At 37.1% G+C, this 19,817-nt stretch overlaps 1 protein-coding gene across 3 annotated transcripts in view; it reads left to right on the top strand.

Annotated features, from left to right (window-relative positions):
• The window catches only part of GHR (growth hormone receptor), a 121,934-nt gene extending 104,157 nt beyond the window's left edge, over positions 1 to 17,777 (top strand). For all 3 annotated transcript variants that reach the window (XM_053969099.1, XM_053969100.1, XM_053969101.1), the window contains 7 exons: positions 2,684 to 2,813; positions 3,881 to 4,041; positions 5,062 to 5,240; positions 9,740 to 9,911; positions 12,407 to 12,497; positions 14,655 to 14,724; positions 14,983 to 17,777. In XM_053969099.1, coding sequence (XP_053825074.1) covers positions 2,684 to 2,813; positions 3,881 to 4,041; positions 5,062 to 5,240; positions 9,740 to 9,911; positions 12,407 to 12,497; positions 14,655 to 14,724; positions 14,983 to 15,945 — 1,766 coding nt within the window. In that variant the 3' untranslated portion in view covers positions 15,946 to 17,777. The remainder of the gene's footprint in view (positions 1 to 2,683; positions 2,814 to 3,880; positions 4,042 to 5,061; positions 5,241 to 9,739; positions 9,912 to 12,406; positions 12,498 to 14,654; positions 14,725 to 14,982) is intronic.
• The last annotated feature ends 2,040 nt before the right edge of the window (positions 17,778 to 19,817 follow it).

Below are 19,817 nucleotides of genomic sequence, written 5' to 3'. Positions count from 1 at the left end.
AGAGAGAATGTCTTCCTGATTATAGGTATTATGCAATTGAAGCAATTTTATTCATGTCTTTGAAGTAAAAGCAGAAAATCTAATTCTTTTTTTCTTGTTCTGTTTTTAAACAGTTTTTTTTTCTTTTGTTTTGCTTTTATATAATAGTTTGATTTTCAATTAAATAAGAAAATTCAAATTTGAAAGCTGGAACACTCACACTTTTAAAAGCTATAAATACAATACTGTTCTTGAATCTTTTATTCTGTTTTATTTTGGATTTATGTTATGACGATTTGCAGTTTTGTGATCATGTGCTGTTTCTAACAAAGACATCTACTACATGGAAATTGTTTGACAAATGATGTAAAACTGTGTAAAAGCTCAAATCAACGTCAATCCCAGAAGCATTTTGAAATTTTGCCAAAGCTGTCAAGCACTGAATATCACACTAAAAAATCAGACACAATAGTAAAAATGTTAGTTTCTATATTCTCTGGAAAAAGAGCAGTGCAATATTTTTCCATTTGTAGCAACATTTAGTTTCAAAATTTGCTTCAGTTTTAAACTTATTTAAAGTTGAGTGAAATAGAACATGCTGGCTAAGAAAAAAGCCAGATTTTTTAAATCTTTCCAATCAAACTTCAGTTATTTTAGGGTAGCAAGATGAATTCTTAATGCTTTGGGGAGGCAGGAGAGGGAAGGGGAGGGCAGAGAGCTTTAATCTAACTAGTTTGTGAAATCTATTTACAGACATATTCTCAGGCCTTATTTATTGTCCAAAGTGTCAAATCAGACAATTTTATGGGATGGGCAAAACAGAAATTCATAATACTCATGTACTAGTTAGTGTCTGATGTGGATGCTTGGCAGTGTGTAATATAAAGTACACAATTTGAACCAGTGAGCCTAATAAATACAGATTGCTCAGGCATGGAATGGCTGTGTCTATCTGAGCCATAAATAAAGGAGTCAGTGTTCATGAAGGCAACAATATCCTCTTGTGTAGCAGGAAGTGCCTAACGCTTGTGGATAACTGTATCTTAATACTTTTTCTGACTTTGAAGGTAAATATGTTGTATCAAGTATTATCGCAGAATCACAGAATGGTTTGTAAAGAGTCCAACCCCTCCGCAATCGCCCAGGACATCTTCAAGTAGACCAGGGTGCTCAGAACCCTGTCCAGCCTAGTCTAAGATGTTTCCTGGGTGGGGCACCCACCACGTCTCTGGGCAATCTGTTCCAGTGTTTCACCACCCTGACACTAACACGTTTCTTCCTTATATCTTGTCTGAAATTCTGGTATTCACAGCTGTGATACTGCCAAAACATTTGCAAAGAACTTTGCATGCAGGGTCTACTAGCATCATGTTATTCCGTTTTCAGGGATCATTTCACCACTCATAAATACCTGACTAACATCTACATCTTAAGTGCATTTTGGAGAAATTTCCTTAAACTAATGATTGTATTTTCCAGATAGTCTGTGAAGAGAGATAGACAATTCCATATGCATTTTATCTTCTTCTGAAAGCATTTCAGGCCAAAGAGGGAACACTGGCAATTAGAACCTTTAAAATCAGGAGAAAGTTAAGGCTTGACTTTGGAAGCAGTGAGTCATACCTGCAACTTCTGCATTTATACTTCTCACAAGGGTTGATGTGGCTTACTGTTTGTAGTAGTCATTTTATGATCTTCTATCGTTTTGATTTTGATAAAGAATAGAAATTATGGATATAGAAGTGGCATGTGGCATAACATGCCCATGCTTAGAAGTCCCCTTATCTCCCTCAAAACAAGATTATATCCACATAACATTGTGCACACAAACCTGAGCTCAGCTCAAGATGAGCTTCTGTCATGAGCAGGCATTGTGAAATGCCTTAGCTGGGCATGTGCTTAGCTGTGGTGAGTCTCATGGAAGCTCTGCTGTACCACACCTTCTTCAAAGCAAGTGAAGTGCTAATTCAGGTGTATCTGTACTGAACTAACCAAACCAGGGACAGCCAGCTGGTCCAAAGGCAATGAGCCCACTGTGCTCAGTGTTGGTGTGACCTCCCTGTGCGCACTGTTGGGCTAAGCAGTTTAAGAAGATTTGAATGTCCTTGATTGCATCTTGCAGAGGGAAACAAAGCTGATAAGAGGGCTAGTGACAGGACATGTGGGAATGGTTCAAAACTATACCTGAGGGGTTTGGACTGGACGTTAGGACAAGCTTCTTTAAGTGGTCAAACTCTGGAATAGGCGGCCTGGAGCGGTGGTGGATACCCCAAGTCTGCCAGTGTTTAAGAGGAATTTGGACAGTGCCCTTAATAACAGGCTTTACCCTTTGGTTAGCCCTGAAGTGGTCAGGCAGTTGGACTGGATGATTGCTTTAGGTCCCATCCATCTGAAACAAACTTTTCTGTGCTACTCAGTTACAGCTGTAGGGCTGGCAAATCCCTATGCCAAGTGTCAGGCTGTGGTACTATCACTTTTACACGGTACAAAAGACAGCTTGATGAATCTTTCAAATTTATGGCTGACTTTAGTCATCTACATGTATGCACATAAGAATTTAAATCTTGCCTCATTGTATATAAGGGAGTGGAAGAAAATTTATTTATTCATTAAAGGTGCTGAGTTTCATTTTAACAGCAGGTTAGTCTGGGGTTTGGATTTGTTTAATGTGTATCCTTTTGTCCCCTGCTTTTTTTTCTGACAGACCTCTTGCAGTGGCCACAAATCAGCAAATGCAGATCACCTGAAATGGAGACATTTTCATGTTTTTGGACTGTTGGAAATTTTTATAACCTCACTGTTCCAAGAATACTACAGCTATTGTACAAGAAGAGGTAATAAAAGCCAAAACAGGAAAAGAGAGATGTAATTTATTTTGCCATGCTTGTTATGTTGCTACTGTTAATTTTTTGTTGTGATATGAGCCATACTGTTTTTAAGGGTATAAACCCATGTTTTAAGTACGTTTTTTTTCCAATGTTAGAATTTATTGGTAATTATTAAGCAATTTGCAGCAACAAGCATTATTTGACAGATAATTAAGAACATGGTCTTACTAAATTTAGGTCCAGGTTGCAGAATCCAAAACTGAACACTATATGGTTTGGGTAAGGATTTTTTAATAGGCAACTTCAGTTTATTCTTTATCCATCTAACCTGCAACATTGAGATTCCTTATATGTATGAACAGATGTGGAGGTTGGATACAGGCACTTTTGAATTTTTATTAAAGTTTTATGAAGTCCCCATTGATCAATTGCTGTGATAAAGTCTGAATGTACAGGTCCAGGGGAACAGGCTGCTCAAATACTGGGATAATGTTCCATTGAGTTCTGTTCAATTATGATTCAGCTCCACTTTAAGTTTTTTTAAATTTAAAGTTGCTACAATGATTAGCCTGAAAAAGGACATAGACATTACCAGTAATGGCTATTAAGGAAATAGGCCTTTTGTTCACAGGAATATGAGGATGTGCATTTCTGTTCCCTCTAATGAGCAGGGTTTTGATCTTTTTGATCTACAGATGCTGTTTGATGATGGTAATGATACATTTGTATAGCAGACTTCAGCGTAATAGCAAGGCTGGCTTTTAGTTACTCTGAGACATCTCAGAAATCATAGAAACATAGAATAACAGAATCATAAAATGTTTTGGGTTAGAAGGTACCTTAAAGTTCAACTATTTTCAAGGCCACTAAGAGTACATGAGTACCTAAACTCAGTTATGCAGGTTTCTTCAATAGTGGTTTCATTGTAAATCACCATCAATATTGTCATGTTTTCATCCCTTTTGTAAGTTTTACAACTTACCAGTACTCTGTCTTGTAACATCTGTAATTTATACTTTGTAAGGTCTGTAAATCTCTCTCTCATGAATATTGCATTTTTATTGTCATTCTAGTAATGAGGAAGACTGGAAAGAATGCCCTGATTATATCACTTCAGGACAAAATAGCTGTTACTTCAATGCATCCTACACCTCTGTGTGGACACCCTATTGTGTTCAGCTTGCCAGTAAAAATGAAGTATATGATAAAAAATGTTTCAGTGTTGATGAAATAGGTATGCTTCCCTTATGTATCATACCTCTATAAGCTTCTGTATTACTTAGGCTGTATTTAAATATTACCTCTCAGAAAAGTTAGTACCTAAAATATATGGTACATGGGAAGGGATTTGATTTTGTAACAGTGTAATGTGATCCACACCAGAAAACATTGCCTAGATTGGAAGAAAGCTTAAAGGATAAAAGCAAATATGTGTTTTCTTTTTCTAAATACCAGTGGTCTCTCAAATGTGTGCATGCTCAAATGAGCTTGTCTTTGCTTTCACTGTGAGTCCTTTCTAATGGATGCTACAGCTCCTTGTAGAGCAAAGTTGGCATTAAAACCTTGATTCCACAAAGCTCTAGAAGCCAAACACTATTTTGTTCCCGAATCAACTGTAATCTAAAGGATCAGGATGTCTAGTATTTTTAAGCTAGTATTTATATTTATGGCAATATGAATTTTGACTGCCTGGGATTTTACAGATATTATTGCTTGCTCAGAGTGCAGTGTACCACCATTAACTGCATATCCAAACAATTTATTCCTACAGAATACCCAATTGCTAGAATACCCAGTGCTCTCTTTTATTCAGCTGAGCAAATTTAGATTAATTTTTCAAATAGGAAAAATTTTCAGTGTACTTCTATATTAGCTACTAAATATTTGTCTTTCTGTGTTACTCCAATTATTGTTTTTATTTTTAGGCAGAACATCAATAAATTCTGATGGATAATTGTTTATATCTAGTGTTTTATACTATTTGTTCAGAAATATATTTCAATAGGCAATACATTCTTAATCTTCTTTATTAGTTGCTTGGGTAAGATTTGTGCAGAACATATCCACTGCCAATTGGCAGGGTTAGTTCTTGTTATCAATCTTGCAATAGCTTTGACATTTCTATTCAACTTTAATCAAAAAATACACAGTTAATATACTTTTTAAGTCCTGAAATAATTTATCAGTGTGTAGTAAGAATGGTCATTTCACATTGAAAACTGCCTGTTTTATTCCAAATACTCTGTTTAAACAGTACTACCTGATCCCCCTGTCCACCTTAACTGGACTCTGCTAAATACTAGTCAGACTGGGATTCATGGCGATATCCAGGTAAGATGGGATCCACCACCAACAGCAGATGTTCGGAAGGGATGGATTACTCTGGAGTATGAATTGCAGTACAAAGAAGTTAATGAGACAAAATGGAAAGAGGTATGAAACAAATATTTATTATACATTAGTCACAGTGCAGTGCAGGCGTGTTCTGTCCCTAAGATTCTTCTGCCACTATAAAAAACATGTTTGTAATTGCTAATTAATTCTTAAACAATATGCCTACGTTTTTTCTGACATTTTTAGCAAACACTGTAACTTTACGTGTCAAGATAGTTGACAGACAGGATAATGAAAAACCCAGAAACACCTGTGTTAGATTAGTAAGTATAGGAAGAGTCAGACATATGCACATTTTTTCAAGGATAAAATATTTTTCTATTGCTTTCTTAAGCTTCAACTATTTAAAAAGTGCATGGTGTTTCACTAGTCTGAACAGGAGTATTTTGTTTGGTAAATATCATGATGTCGTTCCAGATTCTTCAGAGTACCTGTAAAACTTTAATACTTAAAATTTGTGTGGAATAAGGGAGGAAGGGAGGGAGGGAGGAAGATAGGAAGGAAGGAAGGAAGTTAGGAAGGAAGGAAGTTAGGAAGGAAGTTAGGAAGTTAGGAAGGAAGTTAGGAAGGAAGGAAGTTAGGAAGGAAGTTAGGAAGTTAGGAAGGAAGTTAGGAAGGAAGTTAGGAAGGAAGGAAGTTAGGAAGGAAGGAAGTTAGGAAGGAAGTTAGGAAGGAAGGAAGTTAGGAAGGAAGGAAGTTAGGAAGTTAGGAAGTTAGGAAGGAAGTTAGGAAGGAAGTTAGGAAGGAAGGAAGGAAGGAAGGAAGGAAGGAAGGAAGGAAGGAAGGAAGGAAGGAAGGAAGGAAGGAAGGAAGGAAGGAAGGAAGGAAGGAAGGAAGGAAGGAAGGAAGGAAGGAAGGAAGGAAGGAAGGAAGGAAGGAAGGAAGGAAGGAAGGAAGAAGGAAGGAAGGAAGGACTTTGAGTTACAGTTTAAAATTTGATACAATAAGCAAATAAAAATATATATTACAGCAGCTGCGCATTACTTTTCCCAGCCCCAATCGGCTCCCAAGTGCCCAGCTTGGTGCCTTGGCTCCTCGTCAGGGTCGATGCTGCCACTACTTCTGGGCGCTTCTACGGCTGCGCCCCAGGGTGGGCTGGCTGCGCATTGCTGTCGGCACGAGGGAAGGAAATGAAGAGGCAGGGAATTGTCCAAACCCATCTGTGTGGCGGCTGGATTCCTTATTAGTCGCAGGAGCCGCAATGGAGAAGCCGCGGCCGCTCCCAACCTCGCGTGGACAAATCTGGCCCCGAGGCTGGGGAGCCATGGAGGGATATAGGGGTGGGACAGGGGAGAACAGGAACCCTCCGCCCAATGAGCGCAGACGCCGTGGTGGTGACGTAGCCACAGCGACCAATAGGAACACAACGGAGGCAGACACGGGGCTTCGGGGCGAGTGAGATCGTGGGAATGAGGTGACGAACACAGAACTGCCGGGACCGGACAGGGGAGTGGTCACAGGAGTGGCAGGGGAGAAAACCCAATGGCCAGCAGCCTGGGGCTAACTTCCGTGGCGGGGGGGGAACATGGGGGATGAATGAGGATACATGGAACCAGTAAGCTAACAAAGACCAGAACCCCAAATCTGAACCTAAAACCCAGGATGCAATATATTACAAATCTTTTAAGTTTACTTTTTGAAGATCACTTAATTTTTCATGTAGTTACTTTTTCTTTTACAGGGAAGATATTGTACCCATCTTACCTGAATGCATAGGCTAAATGCCAGTGTGTCATGGCATATTTGCATATGGAGAGCTCTTCTTCAATGCAGTAAGAACATCATGTCAGAGCAGAATCCTTCCTTTGCTTTCTCATTAATATGAACTCAGTTAACTGGCAGAAGAAACAAAGCCCAGATAATACTGTTACAAATTTGTCCTTAACTACAAAAGGAAAATTTAAACAATTTGAACATAGTCAAATTTACCAATTGAAATGTAGTCAAACTGGTTTGTTTGCCTTCACCTGTGAAAGACCTTGGCTCTCTTTTCACTTCTGGTCTTTCTTAGTGTTAGCATTTTCTCTTTAACCTAGTCCTTATTAATAAGTCTACAGCCAAACAGGCCTATAATGTCTGTGTAATGATTTTTCCTAATAGTTCTCTGCCTTTCTATTTATACTGGTTTAATATATTAGCCTCTTAATATATATATAGTTAATATATTAGCCTCTATTTTAAAGCCTATAAAATGTGTTAAGTTTAGGCAGTAAATCAATAATCTTTAAGAAGCTGAAAATCTGCAATGTTCAAAAGGAAGAACATATGTATGTCTCTAAAAATGCACATTTTGATGGGTTTTTTATAAGAGTTTCAATTTCAATCATATAAATATCCTAATAAAGCTTTGTTCTTGCTCCAGTACTGTCAATAATCCCAGAATGCTTTGTGAATAGTTCTCAGGAGAGCAAAGATGGGAAGATCAGTGTTCTTTCAGAACACAGATAAGGAATTCCTGACTCTGACACTTGCCTCAAGAGACAAAGTATTATAGATTATGTTGGGCTTAACCTGTGTATAGTGTATGGTTTTGTAAGCCTTTCATCTTAGGAGCATAAACATGGCATAATTCACTGAGACACTACAAGAACACAAAAATCGTGGTCTAGCCTAGTCTAGCCTAGGATAAGAGCAAATCTCTGAATGACAGCATTGAAGCAATGCTACAATTTCACTCTTTGGATTCCTTGCTACAAATGCCTTCTCTAATGAGTGTTGAAGTACATTAAGACAGAAATGTCTGGTTATACATGGTCAAGTTATACATGTCTAGTTATTACTAGTTTTTTACACAAAGGATAATCCTTTACTGCTTAAATATACCATAATGCTTTGTACATATAACTAATAAAAAATTACTTTCTAGTACTTCTTACTGTATTAAGTCCCCTCTTACTGAGACTTGTTTGTAATTTTTCTATATTTTTGGGATGAATCATTGCTTTGTCATGCATAGCCTTTATTATTTTTTCAATATATTTAATAATTGAAAATAAATAATTCCTAAATTGAAAGAAGAATAAACATTAATTAGTAAGTGTTAAAACAGTAAGTTACAGTAATAAGAGGACCAAAATTATTTTCTGAGAAGCATTCTAAACTAATAAAATCCACCCTGGATAATGGGTTCATGAGACAGTGACAAATTATTGATTACCTTTTATGATGTCTCTCTCTTTTATGATGTGGCTTTTACTTGAATTAATCCATGACAAATGCTGTTTGTTCATCTATTTACTTGAGGCTGAACTTTCCCCACTCTATAAATCCTGTTCTAGCCAGGAGTCTTTCATAAATGCTCTGATTTTTTCTTCTTGGCTTTTTCCAAGTGACACCATTATTTGGGATGTATGTAAATTTATCAGTAAAACTTCAGTGAACTATTTCTTTGTGGCTTAATAGCATGAAATAGGTATATGTTAAATATCCTTCCCGATGCTTTCCAAATGGATATTCTTCACATATTAGAAACATTGGTGATGTACAGCAACGGTTCTCCACAATGCTCAACTACTAGGAGAGGCAAGCAGTCTGTCTCCTCCAAAGTCTGACTGGTTGGTTGTAAGAACATTGGAGTCTGGAGTCAGCAGGGATCAGACAACTCCAGAGATCATACCTACCAACAAATATTGCCTCAAGTTTAGGTTATGCAGCCATAGAGATTATAAGACTGTATTGTTGAAGCTTCCTTCAAATTCCTAAAGGCTGCTGTTTTCCAGATATTTTAAGTCCTAGCCATGATGGGTTTTTTTCTGGTATCATATGTGATTCTGAAGTAAAAGTAGAATATAATATCTGCCACATGGATTTCTATTTTGAGCACATTTTCCTTATTTTGTATACTTTTGTAGGGTTATTGGAATTAAAATGCATATTCTTAGAGGTCTAATAGAAAAAGGCGGAAATTTCACCTATTAAGACGTCCAATGTGATTTCCTAAACAGTTTGATATTCAGCAGTATCTAAGTATGTTTCAGCTAATATAGACGTTTCAAAGACCACAATCTGTTGCCAGCTGTCGCACAGTCTTCATTATCACATTTTGTATATAGCTGAAGATTTTGGGGACCTATACATTGTTCTCTAAATAAAAACATTTTTAACATGCAATATGTTTGGTAATAACCATTACATCTGTAGTGGAGATTGCAGTAGTTTTAGAACTCTGGTGTTATTTTAACAGCATTTTTGGCATTCTGCAATCAGTAATGTTGTGTTATAACAGTAAAAAGGATTTACAACCTGAAAGATCAGTGAAAGATGTTCACACCTCCCACTTATGGCATGTAACTGGGGCAAGCTGCCTTTCTTCACTGACTGTATCTACAGAGCTTGGATTCTCTGCTTTTAGTCCCCTGAATCACAGAAATGCCTGATGACTACTAGGTCGACAGTAAACAGTGTGAATGTTCTCTGAACTCTTCTTGTGGTATCCTTAGAACTCGCAGTAGCAAAAATGCCTTCAGAAATCAAGCAGCAGTGTAAAATTTCCAGTACAACTAATAAACAAATAAATCACAGTCCTTCTGTCTTTACAGTTAAAACCCAGGCTCTCAACAATGGTTCCACTGTACTCTCTGAAAACAGCAAGAGATTATGAGATACGAATCCGATCAAGACAACGAACTTCTGAAAAATTTGGGGAGTTCAGTGAAATCCTCTATGTATCATTTTCTCAAATAGGCATTGGATGTGATCATTGTACAGAAGGTAAATAAGCAAAGGGTTTTTATAGCTGTGATTCTTGTCTTTTTGGTGACGGGGTGGAGGGTGGTTTCAACCATGTTATATGGTTGAATACATTGGTATTCCAGCCTACTATATGAGAATCACTGGGAGAGATTCAGAATGTTCAAGTTCTATATAAAAGTTCAAAATTAGACTCAGCAAGACTGTTTCACAGATCATCAGAGAGCAAAAATACAAATAGATTTAAGATTCAGAAGTAACTGCTATTGCTCATCTCATGGAGTCTAAACCAGAATTAAATCTCATACTTCATCTAAAATGAGCACTTCAGTTGGGAAGAGAAGAATTGTGATTTCTTGTAATACTGTTGGCTAAGTTTTTTTCTAGAAGTCTGTGCTTTTTTAATCATCCTGATATACTATCAAGGGCAGTGAGTGTTTTTCTCATTCTTGCTTATGACTGTTACTCATTTTCAAGTGCTGTTAAAGACAGAAGAAGCAACCATTGAGAATCACTTTTTTTCTATTGAAGGAATGAGATAGTGCCTTTTCTAGAAGTGTTCTCAGGTCTGAGCTACTAAATTAAGTCTTCAAAATATGAGGTCTTTAGCAAGTAATTTTAACAAGCTGCTTCACATAATTTTCCAGGTTATTAGTGAAGGTGTTATATAAAACAACCTGTAACTCTTATCTTTCAAAATCTTGCTAGATTCTCCTTTTTAGTTCTTCCTATTACTAGTTCTCATTTCTAATTTATAGGAACAGTTAATGTTCTGTACATGGTGGCATTTTTTATTAACCCCATCCACATTAAGTGGTCAAGGCTTTCATATGAATGAAATTAAAATACTTGAAAAATCTAAGGCCATCCTAAGGCCAGTTTCCTTCAGTCACTGCAACTCAGATTCTCCAAGGTGATCCTAATCCACACACCTCACACAGCAGCAGTGAGCTGATTTGATTGAGAATTTATTTTTGCTTCTTTTGTATGTCACTTTCAGGAACACAGAATTAAACTTTAGATAAGTTTTATGTATTAATAATTTAAAGTCTTCTAATGCAATGTTCTAACTTCTTGAAGGAGCTGGACATTTGCTAGTTCACTGACGTAACAATGAGTTCCTCAAACCCATTTAACACAGACATATCCATATAGGACTTTATTGATGCCTGAAAGCATGTCTTGTCAAAATCTGAGAAGGGAACACAGGGCTGAAAGTCATACCTAAATTTTTTATGATGTTTTTTTCTCTGAAAGGTCATATATAGTGTTCTAAAGCTTTCTGTCCAGTGTTCCTTGACCAAAAATAAAGAGTGAAATTTCTGTAGGAAATTTTAAATTATTTTTAAAAATGAGAAAAATCTAAGACTAAAGCTAAAAAAATTTTCTCTATGCCTTTTAATTTACAGTGTGATATTAAGAATAATGGAATTGCTAGTATTTAGGAGATAAAACATTTAATTTATCAGCATTGTTCTTCATTTGTACTAAATTGCATTTCTCAATTAATTTTTAAATTCTTTGTAGCCACCTGCATGGTAAAAAAAAGGGGGCTTTTTTTTTCAGTTGATTCAGTTGGTTCACAAAATAATTAATGTTCAACCTTTAGAAAGAGAAGTGGTATGTTTTTTGACACCACCATACTTTAGTTTTTGTGAGAGAAAAATAGTTTGCTTGTGGTTTTGTGTGCTATTAGTAGTGTTTTCTCAGCTTGAATGAACAAGTATTAGCATGGTCTGTGGCATTATATGCCCTCAGGACTACTGATAACATGTTCCAAGCAGGCAGAATGTTCCTCATGGCTGGTTTTGCTATAGACATTATCTTTATTAAGATCTTGTTTAGATTTATGAAATCAATCTGGTTTAACAAGTAGTCTCAGTGGACTTGTAAATGCATGGAAACTGCTGAGACCAAAAGCTGTCATGGATAAGGAATGATACCTCCCAATTCAGTGCTGCAACTGAGGCTCTCCCAAACCACACCCCACTCACTCAGTCCTTCTTACCCTTTCTGCTCCAGTGGGAAGGAGTGGAGAACTGACAACACAAAAAGTGAAGATCACAGGTCAAGATGTGAGCAGTTTACTGGACACAGCAATAAGAGAAGAAAACTAACAGTAAAATGAACAATATTAATAGTAAAAGTATACAAAAGAGAGGGTGGTTCACACTCTCAGTGAGAGATGCTCACTGCAGAGACAACGAGCAATGTCAGACAATGCCACCACATTTTTCAACCAGAAGTCACACCTTTCTTCTTGGAAGCCAGGGAGTCCCTTTGTCCACCCCTGGCAGTGACATGAGGTGTCACTGTCTCCAAGTGCTGGCCAGAACTAGAACAAAAGCACATTTTTATTTCTGCTGAACATAGAACTTCCACATTTAAGTAACAAAATTTTTCATCAGTTTTTACCATTTTGGAATCCTCAGGTGATGGAAGACAAGGCTGAAATTAAAGATGTGACAATAATGAAGATTCCTGCTTATATGTTTGTTCATGTTTTGTTGTTTCAGAAGTTGAGTTTCCATGGTTCTTAGTTCTTGTCTTTGGAGTGTGTGGGCTGGCTGTAACAGTGATCTCAATCACGCTGTCTAAACAACCAAGGTAGAGACTTTTTATTTGTTGGATTTTATGTACCAGTACTTAAAAAAAAATCAATTATTCAAATTTGGGGGACAAAGAACCATTTTGAGCATTTTTGTCTATTCCTGTAAATTACATATAACTGGAATTCGTATGTATGGGGTCTTCAGCATGGGGAATCTGATTATGTTGATCTTCCTCTTTCACTGCAGTACATTTTATTCTGCAGAATTTACATAGGCTTTGAAGGGTGCTGGTTTTTAGTTCACTCAAAAATTTTGAACATACTATTTTTTATTCACATGCTGTTCAAAAGTTTCATACAAATATATGTCTATGCATACGACTTTTTTCTTAGACCATTCCACTAAATTCTACTTCTTGAAGCCAAGGGAAAGAGATTGAGTCACAGGGGAATATTTGGTCTCTGTGGATACATTGTAGTTCCTGTAGATAACAGGAATAAAAATGAAACTAAGCACAGAATTGCATTGTTTTAAAAATTATAAAATGATATCATATACAAAAATGAAAGAATGAAGCATTCATAAAAATAATAGGTCTTAAAATTACTTAATCCCCTAATATGTGTTTTCAGAGGTAGGTTTTGGCAGAATTCAACTTGGATGCCATATCAGTACTGTTGTACACAATGGAGCAACACCATGGTCAAGTGTATACTTTGAAAATGAGCACTGAGTAGTTTTGCACATACCAAAAAATGGTGAAATTTCATTTCACATACTGAAATTAAAACAATATGGTGCATTTGGAGCAGATCTAATTTTTTTTTTTTCATTTAGCAGTAATTTTTTATTTAGGCAAGTTCTGTGCTTTGACAGAGTTTAATTTCAGGAAGCCATTCCCTGCAATAGCATCCCAATCCCAGATTTAAGAGCAAGGCTTCTGATACAATTCATGACAAAAGTTTAATGTGTCAGAATGGAGCAATGTGCATGTTGCACCCGGGGCTAAGGTCAGCGCACTGAACAGCAGGTGGCTTAGTCTCAGAAAATCCTCAAGTCTGGAGCATATCTCTGATCAGAGTTTATAAATATCTTCTATGCTAATCATGAATGCTGAAAGAAGACTGAGGACCTTAACGTGCAAACTTTTCTGGACTGCGGGTGTGCGCCCTTTCCTCCAAACTTGAGCATTTAGTGGTGAAATCGCAGTGTATTCTGCAGAGGAGCAGAATACAGCCTGCATAGGTTTTCCATAATGCAAAATATCCAGGCTTGGTTTTCTTCTGACTCTGGAAGATATCAATTCATATTCAGTTACGATCTCAGAAACTCTGAATGAGTCTCTGTAGGACAGGTGCCATAGGTTTAGGTCATTGGAATTGAGAGATGAAAGCTTGAATTATGCCAGGCTAAGAAAGGAGCAGAGCACAGTTCTCCCTCCCAAATATCTTCTCCAGGCAGTGAGTGGTAAAATTCTTTGTTTCTTTCATTAGAAGCAATGCCCAGTCCTGTCAGAATACTTGATTTGTGGATTCAACTGTAAAGCACAAGTCCTAACCCTGAGAGCCCAATAAGTTTACATTGCCTCTCCAGAGATTAGGTGGAAAATTACTGGATTTCTGGCTCTCACTAGGCTTTCTGGGCAGAACACTGAGGATCTGCTCAAAACCAGAAACATCTGAGGAATTTGGACATGCCATGGCTAAGCCAAAGGTGCCTAAATTTCTCTCTAGGCGCTCTTTAAGACATCTGTGACCCTCCCTGGACTTCATCAACGTCACTAAAAAGGCAGCAAAACTAATATCTGGATTTGTATTTACCATTTCCCACAACTTACTTTCTAAAATAGGCAATTAACCTAGTATAAAGAGAATTTTGAATTTTCCTTTTGTTTATCTGTTTGCAAAAGAAGCAGGGAGGTAAAAAATGAATGAGATAGGCATGACCAGCTACTGTTGGATTATGATTAAGGGGAAATCATCCTTCTATTAGAATTGGGAGAGGGAGTAGTTATCATTAGAATGGGCATGCAGAAAACTTGTTTCTTAATTTTCAATGAGAGAAAATACTACTTCTTTTCCTTAGGAATATTTGAAATTTCATTTTCAAACATTTAAGTTTTGAAGTAATTAAATATAAATGCAATGTAAGTCTGTCTTCTTTCTAACTTCCTCAAAAAAGACCACTGTCAAATAAAAGCCTTTTTTTTCAGGTTAAAAATGCTTATTTTTCCTCCTGTGCCAGTTCCAAAAATTAAAGGGATTGACCCAGATCTTTTGAAGGTAAGATTGAATTCTAAAATCTATAGTGAGAATCTCTGTAGTAGTAGCAGATGACAACTGTTGTCCCAGGCAGAAAAATTTTGTAGAAGAAAATTCTAACATTTGGGGAGTTGCCATAGAATTAGTTTGCATAAAATAATTTTGAATCCCTTTGCAGTTATTACATAACTACAGTCATCTTTACATAAGTCAACATCATAAAAAGGACAAGCATTTCTATTCCTTCCTTTATAAAATTCTTTTTTATTTGATTTGTAGAAAGGAAAGCTAGATGAAGTGAATTCCATCTTAGCCTGCCATGACAACTGTAAGACACAGCTATACAGTGATGACTTGTGGGTTGAGTTTATTGAGTTGGACATAGAAGACCCTGATGAAAAGAATAGAGCCTCAGACACTGACAGGCTCCTGAGTGAAGATCATCTGAAATCTCACAGTTCCTTGGGAGCCAAGGATGATGATTCTGGACGGGCCAGTTGTTGTGAACCAGATATTCCAGAGACAGACTTCAGCGCAAGCGACACATGTGATGCCACCTCTGATAGTGATCAGTTAAAAAAGGCTACTAAAAAAGAAGATGATCTCTTGTGCCTTGACAGACAAGATAATTATGAGTCACTTCCACGCCTTGCCAATACAGACCCGCAATGCCAGCATAGGAATACTCAGTCTGAAAACAGCCAACTGTGGGCACCCTTTGGAGACAGCGTTGAGTCACCCTGTCCATCAGTCCATACCCAGATAAGCAACCAGAATTCACTGGCAAGTACTGACTTTTATGCTCAAGTGAGTGATATTACTCCAGCAGGCAGGGTTGTACTTTCACCAGGGCAGAAATCCAAGCTGGGGAGAGCACAGCATGAAGGCTGCACAGAACAAAACTTCACCATGGACAACACCTATTTCTGTGAGGCAGATGTGAAAAAATGCATTGCTGTGACTTCCCATGAAGAGAATGAGCCACATGTTCAGGAACAAGGCTATAATGAAGATGGTTACTTCACCACAGAGAGCCTTACCACTACCGCTGCCAATCTTGGAGCTTCACTGGCGGCACCCCCAAGTTCAGAGATGCCTGTCGCAGACTATACGTCAATCCACATCGTTCAGTCTCCACAAGGCCTTGTGCTCAATGCTACTGCGCTGCCGGTGCCAGACAAGGAATTCAACATGTCTTGTGGCTATGTGAGCACAGACCAGCTGAATAAAATCATGCCATAGCTCTTTTTTTGTGTGTGTAGTGTTTCACAGGAGAGAGTCAGTTTTGGGCTTGTATGCTGAAACCAAAATGAAGTCTAAAAGTTTTTTGTGGTTCCTATAATTTTATCTGAAATGTTGCAGCGTAAAATATACATCAAAATATTCCTATTGTGTTCTGTAAATATCATCCATGAATTTGTCTTGAGGCTGTGTTGTCTTGTTCTTGTGGGTGTTGATTTTTTGTGAAATTAAACATTGAAATTACTGTTTAATGTACAGTAAATTGTGCATTTTGATAAAGCTAAAAATCAGGTGGTTTAAAGTGTAAGAATTTAGAAAAAACTGCTGTTGGCAGAGATCTTTATATCAATAGTTGGGAACTGATCATATAGGTGAAAACACAAAAGTAGCTTGACTAAATAACACATATATTTTTATTTATATAAATTGGTAAAATATATTTTAATACTTTGGTCATAAAATCATAAATGTTTTCTATTATACCAAATATTGTAGTTCTATTATGGTGACCCATTTAAGTAATGTAATTGCTGCAGTCCTAAAAAGGGGTTTTCTGGTTTTTAAATTTTGTTCACAGCTAAAAGAAAAAAGAGGTTTTTACAGAGCCATTTTATATCTCCAAAGAAACTTATATAAAGATTTTGGAATATTGTAGGAACTTAAAAGTAACTAATTCTATTACTTTCTTATGGTAACTATTATAGAAATATACATACAATTTAAAGTTCTATGTAAAATTTTAAAATATACATACTTGGGCAAATTATTCTGTTCCTCATCAGATTCTAGTTAATGCTAATAATAATACACTTTTTATAAACAAAATCTTGTTGTCCACAGTATTAAACACTGTGCAACTAAATTGTCACTGAATATTTTTGAGAACATGTGAATAAGCTCTGATAACTTAGCAGCATAGTATCTTCATATTTGACCAACTTCTGAAGCCCTTCCAGAGCCAAAGGTATCATTATTACGTTTATTAGTCTGTGCCACATAAAGTCTTTATTTAAAAAAATAAATTAAGGACTTCAGAAGTTAGCCAGCAGTTAATTTTTTAAATATATTACAGGATTAAAATACTTCAGTGGAACAAGGGGATCAAGTGCAGTATTGTTCAAAAGTGGTTTTCACTTTTGCAGCCTAACAGCATCTCCTCTGACCATGTTAGGCAGACTTTCAGAAGGAAAGGAGAGAAGACTGAAACTCAGTGGGGAAGCTCTCTTTGTTCTTGCATATGTTAAGAACCTGACCGAGCTTTGCAATTAACTCTTATTGTTTCAGGAGTTACCTAGGCCATGGTTTCATCACAGCAGGGTTTTTCTTAGAAAGCAAATAGGAATATTCATTTCTTTATTCTGACCTGAACAGAAGTATATGATGTGCAGCAAATTCAGGTCTTGCTTATGATGTCTCCAACAGAACTCACTGATGCTCTTTTTGTGACCAAGTGCTACACAACTGGGCCCAACTACTGGGTGGGATTTTTAAGTGCAGCACGTACTTTATGGTAAATGTGCATTAGATATTCTGCTAATTTGCTGCTATAATTTTCTAACAGCTACATTTAGTTTCATATAAAATTTCATAGATGATAGACACTAATGCAAGTAATGCCTATATGTGTATTGGAAAGAAGTTTCTTACTCTGTTTCTATTGCCAAAAATAGTTAAATACCTCAGTAAAACTCAGAATGTCATTTTGGTACTTTACTGGTCACACAAGCCATGATATGCCGGTCGGAAGATGTGTCTTTCAGTTTCTATTTAACTTTCTCTATGTTAGTGTTTTGTTTGTTTTTCTCAAAGTTTAATAAATGTATTGTCTTTGATCTGTCTGGACACAATGTGGTTTTTTTCAGATAATTATTTTTTTTTAATGGAAAATAGATATTTTATTATGAGAAATCAAGTGTTTCACATAGAATAAAGCATAAAGCCACTTTCCTTAGAATAGAAACAATGCCTTATGTGATCAGTGTTTTCACTAATGGATGTGTATGGAGAGATGGGACATATTGCACCCAGAGCTGGCCAAGACATGTTGCCAGTTTAGCTGACCCATTTACGTGCTGCTGGAACATCCTGTGATTGGCAGGCTAATCCCCAGCCTGTATTGGTGCATGGGTTCATTCTTCCCCAGCTGCAGGACCCTGCAAATTTGCCTTTGTGGAACTTCATTAGGTTCCTCTCCTGTCCAGGTCTCACACAGCCTCCTGGAGTATCAACTACTCCTCCCATTCCTGTGCCATGTACCAACTTGTCCCTTCATCCAGCTCACTGATCAATAAGCTGAACAAGATGGACTGAGCCCTAAGGAACACAGCTGACTACAGGCCTCCAACTGCACTCTGCACTGCTGATCACAACCCTCTGAGCTCTGCCAGTCAATTCTCAACACATCTCATTGTCCCCTTATCAACCCATGCTTCCTGAGCTTCTTGTGAGGATGTTATGGGAGACAGTGTTAAAAAGCCTTGCAGAAATCCAGGTAGACAACATCCACTGCTCTCTCCTCATCTACCCAGCCAAGCATTACATAATAGAAGGCTTTTTTATTCCCTATGCTGCATGCATTTGTATACAAGCATTCCAGGGAGGTAACTGGGCATGCAGGTCTCCCAGGAGGGGTGCAGGAGAATTACCACAACACACACACCCCCTCCTTGAGGTGGCTGACCTTTTGGTCCTTACCTTTGAAGGCAGCTAGGGAGCATTTGTCACTGCTCTGGTTCGCAGTCTATTTAGGTCTATTTCCTAATTGGATGCAATGGTGTGAGCATTGCCATTTTGGATCCCACCCCCAAAGTCCTTCACTTTAAAGCCCATCTCAAACACATTGGCCAGCCTGCATGTAAACTACCTGCACATGTTCCCTTTCTTAGAATGACACTTTTATCATAGATTACCTGGCAGAGTTTAATCTGTTCTAGTATCTCTATTCAGAAACCATATTGGTTCTCAAAAACAAGGACTCAAGTTGCTCTGCTGGCTGTCTCTGGTGTCAGCAAGAATCCACCTTGGTTTGGAGAAGTTTCGATTCGAGCCTCTTTTTATCCATCAAAGAAAATGTAAATTCCCAAGGCTTAATGTTAAAAGAAACTGAAAAAAAGCATCATCTATACCAGTTTCCATTAAGATAAGAAATCATTTTGTCAAACATAATGACTTACACTACTATTCTTTACTACTTAGGGTGAAATATTTTTTCTGACTTAGAACACAGGGAGTGAGATCAGCAGATTATGAGAGCTATTCAGTGTGATTGAAAATTAACATTATAAAAGGTATATTTTCTATTTTAAAATTAAGTATTAAGGAAGAGTTGAGTGCTCTTTAGACTTGCCATGATTTTAGAAATGCTTTGATTTAATGATGACACTCTCTGTTGGTAACACTTTACTGTCATTTACACTTCAGTATATATAAATACATATGCATCAGCATAGTTGTACAAATGGGAACTAATTCTCTTGTTCAAAAAGAAACTTCAAAGAAACTTCAAACAATATGACATTTAGCCACAGGCAACTTTATTTCCTGCACTGAGATTTGCTATTTCAGGGGCCTATTACCAGACAAAAAACAGGTGTGCCTGATACAGACTACCTAATCTGAGAGGAAAAGGGAGAAAATGTTTGGAGCATGATATTATTTTTATTACAGAAGAAATGCAAACTTGGGTGGTGGGAAAAGAAGTAAACACTACAGATTCTTAGTTTTGCAATATCGATTTTTCAGTTTAACTCAGAATATCTATTTCACCGAGATGATGGATTTTGTAAGAATTTAACCAGCTTTTATAATCTGAGGAGATACTTTGAGGAAATTTTGAGGATACTTTGAGGATACTTTGATTTTGAGGAGATATA

Source organism: Vidua chalybeata, chromosome Z, assembly GCF_026979565.1.
Source record: "Vidua chalybeata isolate OUT-0048 chromosome Z, bVidCha1 merged haplotype, whole genome shotgun sequence".
NCBI lineage: Eukaryota > Metazoa > Chordata > Aves > Passeriformes > Viduidae > Vidua > Vidua chalybeata.
Note: the sequence above shows the minus strand (reverse complement) of the source record. Positions and strands in the feature narration are given on the sequence as shown.